General features: G+C 44.7%; 1 protein-coding gene and 1 long non-coding RNA gene across 5 annotated transcripts in view; one reads left to right on the top strand and one right to left on the bottom strand.

Moving 5' to 3' along the window:
• The window catches only part of IDE (insulin degrading enzyme), a 131,435-nt gene extending 122,123 nt beyond the window's left edge, over positions 1–9,312 (bottom strand). For 2 of the 4 annotated variants that reach the window (XM_019502636.1, XM_019502639.1), the window contains exon 1: positions 9,008–9,152. In XM_019502636.1, the coding sequence (XP_019358181.1) occupies positions 9,008–9,126 (119 nt within the window). In that variant the 5' untranslated portion in view covers positions 9,127–9,152. Of the gene's footprint in view, positions 1–8,590; positions 8,713–9,007; positions 9,153–9,263 lie in introns of those variants that run through there. The other 2 variants (XM_019502638.1, XM_019502637.1) reach the window with 2 other exon arrangements.
• The window catches only part of LOC109287509, a 1,096-nt gene continuing 831 nt past the window's right edge, over positions 9,065–9,329 (top strand). Inside the window, exon 1 of the long non-coding RNA XR_002094879.1 lies at positions 9,065–9,154. This is a non-coding gene — a long non-coding RNA (uncharacterized LOC109287509). The remainder of the gene's footprint in view (positions 9,155–9,329) is intronic.

Here is a 9,329-nt window from a genome sequence, read left to right as displayed (position 1 = left end):
TTTTCAAAAAAGGGAGGAAGGAGGATCCAGGAAACTATAGGCCTGTTAGTCTTACCTCGATCCTGGGGAAGCTCTTTGAGAAAATTTTCCAGGAGCACACCTGTGAGGAACCAGCAGGGGAGATTATGCTTAGAGGCAACCAACATAGGTTCATTAGGGGCAGGTCCTGTTGGACCAACTTGGTTGCTTTTTACAACCAGGTCACAAAATCCTTAGATGCAGGTGTCGTGGTGGACGTAGCTTTCTGGACTTTAGGAAGGCCTTCCATGCGGTCTCTAACCCCATTCTCATTAAAAAATTAGGTGACTGTGGCATTGATGCCTACACAGTCAGATGGGTTGCAAATTGGCTAGTGGGCCACACCCAGAGAGTGGCGGTGGCCAGGTCATTTTTGACTTGGAGGGATGTGGGCAGTGGGGTCCTCTGAGGCTCGGTCCTCGGGCCTGTACTATTCAACATCTTCATCAGCAACTTGGACGAGGGGGTGAAAAGCACCTTGTTCATAGTCACGGATGACACTAAGATGTGGGGAAAGGTGGGCACGATAGAAGGGAGGGATAGGCTACAGCTATCTCTGGACAGGTTACAGGAGTGGACAGCTGACAATGGGACCTGAATCTGTTCAGCCTCCACAAAAGAAGGCTGAGAGGGGATCTGGTGGCCACCTATAAATTTGCCAAAGGGGACCAGCAGGCAATGGGAGAGTCCCTGTTCCCCTGAGCACTACCAGGGGTAACAAGGAACAACGGCCACAAGCTGACAGAGTAATTCAGACTAGATATCAGGAGGCGCTACTTCACTGTCAGGGCGGCTAGGAGCTGGAACCAACTTCCAAGGGAAGTGGTGCTCGCTCCTACCCTGGGCAGTCTTCAAAAGGAGGCTAGATAATCACCTAGCTGGGGTCATTTGACCCCAGAATTCTTTCCTGCCCATGGCAGGGGGTCGGCCCCTGCCAGCACTGGCCTGGGACATTGGTCCCAAGATGGTGACCAGGGGGCGAGGCACCTGTCAAGGGGCGGGGGCTACCCATGCAGCCCTCAACAGTTTGCCAAAACTGGGTAAGCGACCCTCTACCCAAAATAATTGCCTGCCCCAGTCTATGGAAGTACCGCAGGATATCTTAACCATTTTCTTTATGACACTATGTAAGCAAAAAACCGACATTTGTAAGATAATGCTTATCCTCAGCAATTAATCTTCTTTCTGTCAATTAATCAATAAACTTCTCACACTTATTAGAGTGATCCAAGGGTCCATTTAAATTCTCTCGTGCCCTTCCCAACTTACTCAAAATTTGTTAACAGCCACTTCAAATGTAGACAAAGCTTTCCTTATTCCTTAGATTTAAAGGCTTATTAGAAAATGTTAAAAACTATGGTTATTTACATAGCTTTGTAGAGTTAATACAAATGAAAATAACAGAAAAGTGTATTTGGGCACTTGAACTGTCCATGGTATTCTACTCCCATATCCTCAGTTGTCTAAAAAAACCAAAACATTCCAACCTAGGTTATCCAGCAGTCTGGCTGAACCATCAATTGAATCAAAGGAAGGTTACTTTTTCCATACTTAAAAAAGGTCTCACCATAGACAAGGGACTGGCTAAAGACAGTTAAGTTAAACAAAGAAACCACAGAACTGGCTATTTCATTAAGGAACTGAAAAGGTCACCTTTACTGACTTAAAAATTTGTGCTCCTGAACTCAATTATTTCAGTGCCCTAAAGTGTTAAGTATTGAGCAATATAAAAAGACAAAGGCCCAACTATGAAATGTTCACAAAAATCTAATTTCAGACATGACAAAGAGATAATAAAACAAGAACTATTAAGCTGCTGAGTGACCCTAGTTTCCTTACCTGTTCCTAAAACCATTCTGAACTGGTAACATTAAATACATCCTCAAAAAGTAAGCAAGCTAGATCTTGCTTATCTGAAACTGATTTATTACACTGATTATACAAGTTCTGAATGTGATCACTGGTGCTGCTACTACTAGTCTCCAGGATTCCTTTTCCTCTTAAGCTTCTGCTTCTTACTGCCACACCCTAGAGGATGGGAGAAGATAGGATGCTCGTGAGGCCCCAGGAGCCCACAGCACCTGCATGGCCAGTATAGCAGGCCTGAGTCACGTGACCCCCAGCTATTCAGAAATTGGACAGTCTTATTACAGATGTCTAGGACAGCTAAACATTTTACTCGCATAAACTTGGGAAGGTCCTACACAATTCAGCTAAGTGGTGTACTACAGTACATCCTATCCAGGCTCACCTGAGTTACACGCTATCCACTGAAATTGGTTTGTGAAACAATAAGTGTTTTCCTACTATGTCCATTATAATATTTTAATTGGTGTGCTGCAAATTTGGTAGAACGCCAGTAAATTATGGAAAACCATTTGAAGACTGGATGGCATTCGATCATTTTCAAGATGACTGAAGATTAAAGACAGATTTTTTCACATATAATAAATGCATATATGTTCTTAAATATCCAGGGTGCTGCAGACTGCCTTCACAAACTACAGTACAATATAGGGGTGCACTGATACTGCTAGCTGCTTATTAACTAACCATATCAGGCGAGGCCAAACCAGGTGACCCCTCTATCTCCTGGTTCTCTTCTTGGTTCGGGCTGGTCAAACAAGTGACCTGGACAGATAAATTCCTGAGGGGGATGAGGAAGCGTCCTTTTCCTCTGGTGGGCATTTTGAACGCAGCAAGCCAATACCCACTGTAAATAAAAAACCTGGAAACTAGCCAGGAGTTAGGAATTATATGTAGGCCAGTCGCATCTTAAAAGGATCACAGAGTCCAAGACTGTATAAAGCTCACATGCTTATATTTGCTCAAAGCATATTCTGACTTCCACGTTCTATATTCAGTTAGCAACATTATAATCCATCATTTTGATTAGACTGAGCCTGGCAGTTCAACTACTGGGAAGTGACTGAGCAACAGTGAACAAATTTGATCCCAATTAAAAAAAAACTGATAAATTTGAGGATTTGAAGAGAACTGTCTGAAATTTTCTTCTTTAGTCAAATATTCTAAAGGACAATTCCACAGCACACAACATAATCCCCATTAAAACAACTGCCTCTAAGAACAGAAACAAAACTGTATTACAAAATGTTAAAAATTGTAATTATTACACGGCTTTGTAGAGGTCATAGAATCATACAAAATTGGGTTGGAAGGGACCTCAGGAGGTCATCTAGTCCAACCCCCTGCTCAAGGCAGGACCATCCCAAATTAAATCATCCCATCCGAGCTTTGTGTAGCCGGGTCTTAAAAACCTCCAAGAACGGAGCTTCCCCAACCTCTCTGGGTAACCTGTTCCAGTGTTTTACTACCATCCTAGTCGGAAAATTCTTCCTAATATCCAACCTAAAAACTTCCCTCGCTGCAATTTGAGACTGTTGCTCCTTGTTCTGTCATGTGCCACCACCGAGAAGAATCTTGCTCCATCCTCTTTGGAACCACCCTTCAGATAGTTGAAGGCTATTAAATCCCCTCTCAGTCTCCTCTTCTCTAGACTAAATAAGCCCAGGTCCCTCAGCCTCTCCTCATAAGTAATGTGCCCCAGCCCCCTCACCATTTTTGTTGCCCTCTGCTGGACCCTCTCCAATTTGTTCACATCCTTTCTCTAGTGGGGTGCCCAAAACTGAACATAGTACTCCAGATATGGCCTCACCAGTGCTGAATAAAGGGGAATAATCACTTCCCTTGACCTACTGGCAACACTCTGACTGATACAGCCCAGTATGCTGCTAGCCTTCTTTGCAACAAGGGCATACTGTTGGCTCATATTCAGTTTATTGTTCACTGTAACCCCAGGTCCTTTTCTGCAGAGCTGTGGCCCAGCCAGTCAGCCCCCAGCCTGCAGTAATGCATGGGATTGTTCCATCCTAAGTGCAGGACTTTGCACTTGTCCTTGTTGAACCTCATGAGCTTTCTTTTCATCCAGTCCTCCAATTTGTCTAGGTCCCTCTGAATCCTAACCCTACCTTCTACCAAATCTACTACTCCCCGCAGCTTAGTGTCATCTTCAAACTTGCTGAGGGTGCACTCTATGCCATCTTCCAGGTCGTTGATGAAGGTGTTGAACAAAACCAGCCCCAGAACCGAAACCTGGGGCACTCCAGCTGCTGGTAGCTGGGAGATAATACATGACACTGTGCACATTAGCTGAATAGGCACATAGCTGGTTTATGTTAATGCAATCTAAGACTATGGAAATAGAGACAAGAGCCTGTGCATGGCAACTGAATCAGAAGAGTTGTAAGTTTTAAAACATTATTTAAGTGATAGTTTTAGCATGCGGCATACAACTGCTGTGATGGGGAATATTCAAAGGCACTAGTCTTCGCAAGTCTATGCTGAGGGGAGGATAAAGGATGGTGTTCAGTCTTAGCTCTGACAACACCAACCAATTTATAAAGCTCACAAGTTAGCTATCAGGGATGTGTGAAATTTCAATAGCCATGTTGTTTTGGAGGTGTTTCGAGCCATTTTGGCACCCGAAACAACAAATCCGAATTGAAACGGAAGGCTCAGAAACATCTCCAACACAAAATGAGGCATCTGAAACATTTCAGAAATGTTTTGGAAAAATTTCACGGTTTTGGAGCCAGGCTTGCAAGGAAACAACTGTATGCTGCTGCCCTGCTGTGCAACTCAGCTCCGCAGGGAGCAGAGATCCGCACCGGGGGTCTCCTTACTGCCGCTGCCCACCCAGCAGTGCCCTGGTGACACAGAGCTGCATGGGGCAGGCAGTGGTGGCAAGGAGACCCTGGTGAGGATCTGTGCTCCCTGCAGAGCCAGGTTGCATGGCAGGGACCAACAGGCTTGCTCGCCGCTCTGCGCTCCTTCTCTGCACTGAGACCCAGTATGAGAGGTATCAGAGATCCATGAGGGGGGTCTCCTCACCTGCAAGGAGGGCAGCAGCCCTCCCCCTCTCCCCGACAAGCTACCTACGGCCCCATTCTACTCCCCGCTGGGGCCCCAAGCCCTGCCTGGCTGGGTAGGGCTGTGTGAAGCTTCTCTTGCACCCTGTTCAAAACAGATTCAGCCAAAATAAAACAGGACAGTGATCCGAAACACTGAAACGAATCACTGTCCTCCAAAATGGCCAAATCCAAAACAGAATCAAAACACAGCCGTTTCACACAGCCCTAGCTGTAAGAAAAACCTTGTGTGCACCAGAAAAAGTCTAACATCATTAAGCTATTTTGTTTCTTATTTTTCAAAATTCTGAAAACATGTTATTAGTAGTAACACCAATATGGTAAGTAAACTTTTTTAATATTTTGAAAACTTATTTTGGTTTTGATACTGTCAGCAAGCATATCTGTGAATCAGTCCAACTCAGAGAGGTTTTTTTTAAATGCAAAACCATTATGATTCAACTTTTTAATAAACTGCACAGAACATCTACCCTATTAGTCATACACAATGCAATTATATTAACCTATAGCATCCCACAATCTACTGCAAACTGGGAACACAAACCTGTCCATCAGGAACAGCACGCCATGCATTTGAATATATAACCACCATTTAATGGCACCATTTAATACAATAATATTAAGAAATTAGAAACAAATTACATCCCAACATGTGATCCCCCAAGTATTTTTAGCAAGTGACTTAGACAATAACCTGGAATGACCCCTGGCAGTGAGCCTGACTTGTTACCAGCTCAGTGCAACAAGAGCTGCACCCGGGCCAGTAGAGAACAAATTGTATTCCTTCTGCTGTTTCGCACCATTTCCTTCTCCTGATTCCACACAGAACAGGGCGAGTACTGGAAACCCCTAGCTCAAATGACACTCCTCCCTACGGTAGGATAAGTCCAGCAAACTGCTTCCTAAAGGTAAGACCTATGGGCAACAGATGATTCAGCAAAGGGAGCAAAAAAAAAAAAAAAAAAAAACATATTACTACCCTTGCATTATTCAAGGAAATCCCTTGATGTCAGCACCACTAGATGGGTGTTTTATTTCCAGAAGAGATGATCTCAGGGTTAGGAAAAAAGGCAGGAAAAGAGACTGTGAGAAGGTCCGGTGAGAGAACAACTACAACCAAACTCTAATTCTTACCTATATGTAAAAAGGTTAGGCTTATCATTAGATAGAAGGAATAAGTGTAAGATGTAAAGAATGAGATTACAGACGAAGCTTGGAGGCAGGAGTGTGGGAAGCAGTTTTTATTTTAAGGGGGAAAATGTGTAAAACTAATAATCATGTAACAGCATTATTCCTTCCTTCATTTTTGGTCTATTATTCACATAGGTCCCAATTCTATAATCAGAACTGTAAAAACATACCTTTATACTGTCTGAATGCTTGGGTCTCTCACACACATGAAGTTAAACATATGTATGTATGCAGTATAAGGATCTAAAAGACTTGAAATCACTTGCTGCATTAAGTCTTTACTTGCTTTCCTCTACTTCTTGTAATAGATCCTTTTCTTCTATTGTTTCACCATCTTGTTTAGCATCATTTTTTGCTCCCTTTGTTTATGATACTTCCCTTCTTCTTTTATTTTCTGTTTAACTTCTCTCCAAATCTCTGGCAAATGGCACCTTACCTACCCACCCTAAAACCTTTTGTGTGAATGACTGAGTGGATAGGCCCAAAGGGTTTGGCAACAGTAGTCAATATGTAATAAGAGGAGGGTTCTATGTGAGAAGTCAAGTCTGCTTTTTGGAAAAAAGAAAGATGCTATGGGCTTTCCTCTCCAGTAATGGGCTCCATTGCTTTTGTGGGGGGGGGGAGGGGATTGTTACAGCTTTCAAAGGCAGCAAAAGAATGAAACAGACCTGATTCTTGTCCTTTTCATTGTTGCCCACCTGGTTCTCAATAGCAAGAGTGAATACTAGAATCCTGCCAGCTGTTATCCTTCTGTTGCAGGTTAGAAACAGAATGAGCAGGAACAGCAGCAATGGAACTTCTCTCAAAGTTTTTTTTAAGTCACCTTCAGACGCAACTGGCTTACACTTGATAGGTTACTTCACAGTAATGATTGTTGGAACCTCTACCCCCATCCTGCTCCCAAATTAAAAGCTTGCATACTGCTCTACCTTTTGCACACTGTAGAAATTGATACTTGCTGAAAACATTTCCTGTGAGTGAGGGGCTTTTTAAAAGATCTGCTAAGCATATCACCCTCCCAACCATCCCTAGGGAAAATATTAGCTTCCTGGTTTCTATCATATCAAACTGAATGACAATTTGTCCCAATCCATATCAATTTTTATTTCCTCCTACCCTTTCCTTTCACTCGCTTGAAACAAATCTTCCACTTTGTCATCAGCTGGATGCCTCCTCTTATATCCCATTTCTGCTATAAGTCTTTAATATGATGAGACTTGAATTATTGTTCAAGTTTTCTTACATACAATTTTAACTGTTCCAGACAGTAGCAGCAGACAGATATAACTTAAACTGTTTTAAAGGGGAGAGGGACTTACCCCACTATAACCATTTCATCTGTCAACTCCTGCATGCTTACAGTGGCACTAAGCTGCTGTAACTTTATACTTGAATGAAACCGGTGTAAAGTTACAAAGGTTTAGCTTCCACTTAAAATGGAATAGAGCTGATAAGCAAGCATCTTTCAAAAGTCCGCTGTAAAGGATTATAATTATAAAGTATTTCAACTATTTTTTGTGCAGACATAAAATATTATTCTTTTCTTTATAAAGAATTCTAAACTTATGGTGTTGTATAAATAATAGGAAACAGAATTAAAAAGGATCACAAAGGTCACTGGGTCAAGCCCCCTTTCATCACAGGTAACATACAATAAATATTTGCCCAAAACAATCCACAAAAACATCTAGAAGGGCCCACCTTGTACGCCAATGCCATAAAACTCCCTACAATAAGCTAAACAGGAAGACAGAAAAGCAGTACCCACAACATGCTACAGGAAGAAAGCAGGAGAGACAAGGGTGCCACCGATGTGCTTTGGGCCCCAAAAAGAGCAGGGAACGTATTAGGTAAAACAGGACCAAATGATCCTAAGAAATGAACAATGTCCCCTGGTAAGGAGGAGAGCAAGAACTCCTCGCCCATCCAACCTGAAAAAAAATTATTTCCCAACTAATTTTTATTTATGTTAATATTACAAATTAATTTTACACCTATATTTTACCGCACTTTTGTTGGATAGCATCAATCACTTAATACTGTTTTCTTTGTTATAGAGGAAACAGCTGCTTTTGACAAAGCTTATTTTCATAGCATGTCAAACTATCTTTGCTCCAACAATAATAGCTACAACCACAGGTGAAGCAGCAAAGGGAATGACCTGCTTTCTTTCCTGAAACTCTCAAAAATAACTCTGTACACTTATGTCTGTACAAGTGGCCATCCACTATTTCTTATGTGTAAATCCGGACAAGCCAGTTCTTGGCTTTTTATCCCTCAAAAAACTGTTTTAAGTTCTCTAAGCTCCACTCCAGGAGACAAATTCATGCCACGCCACCCACCACAGATCAGCCTGTTCTGTAGTGAAAGAAGTGCCTTCCCTCAGTCAGCTCCTTTCATAACGAGAAAAAAACAAGTCTCTATTTCGGCACCTGCCCACTTAGTCTCTATCCCAATACTGAAAAAAAGACTCCACGTCCGCGAAAGGCAAGGCCCGTGGGGAAGGCAATGGGCTCTCAACAACATCTCGACCCAAGGCTGAGGCCAAGAGCATGGGGCTGACGCCAAGAGCTCGTGCCAAGAGCCCGGGTCTCGGCCTCAGCGCTCACTCACAGCCGTTCCAGCCGGGTGTTTTCGAAGCTGGCGTTTGTCCGGAACGAAACTGTCCGTAGGAGGCGCCGCCTGCCCGGCGCGGGGCAGCGCCCAGGCCTCCCCGAGCACCAACCCCCCCAGACTAGGGAGACACGTTTACGAGAGAAGGCCCGGCCTCAACCCTCCAGCAACACCGGTCCGCCGGGTCCCCGCCGGCCGCTGACGAGCGGGGCACCCCGGCCCGGCCCACACCGTACCCGAGAAGGCGGAGCCGCCGCTGCGGCAGAGCAGGAGGCCGAGAGGCGGGTGCGGCCCGTGGACTGGCCGAGCCGAGCAGGGGGGCCCTGCCGAAGACCCGGAACAGTAGCTGCCGCATATCCAAGCCTCGCCGCGGCTCCCGCCCGGTGCCCGCCCCTTCCCTTCCCGCGCACAGCTCCCCTCTCGGCGCGGCAGCGCCATCTTCTCGGCCCCGGCGCCCGCCCGGGCCTAGCAGGGCAGCGCGGAGGCACCTACCTGGCGCTGCGGCAGCTGCCTCTGCGGCTGACGCGGGGACAAGGGGCGGGCCTCGGGGACGCGGCG

Source organism: Gavialis gangeticus, unplaced genomic scaffold (genome assembly GCF_001723915.1).
Source record: "Gavialis gangeticus isolate Ggan-Ray unplaced genomic scaffold, GavGan_comp1, whole genome shotgun sequence".
Lineage (NCBI taxonomy): Eukaryota > Metazoa > Chordata > Crocodylia > Gavialidae > Gavialis > Gavialis gangeticus.
The sequence above is the reverse complement of the archived record's forward strand: the minus strand, read 5'-3'. Positions and strand labels throughout refer to the sequence as shown.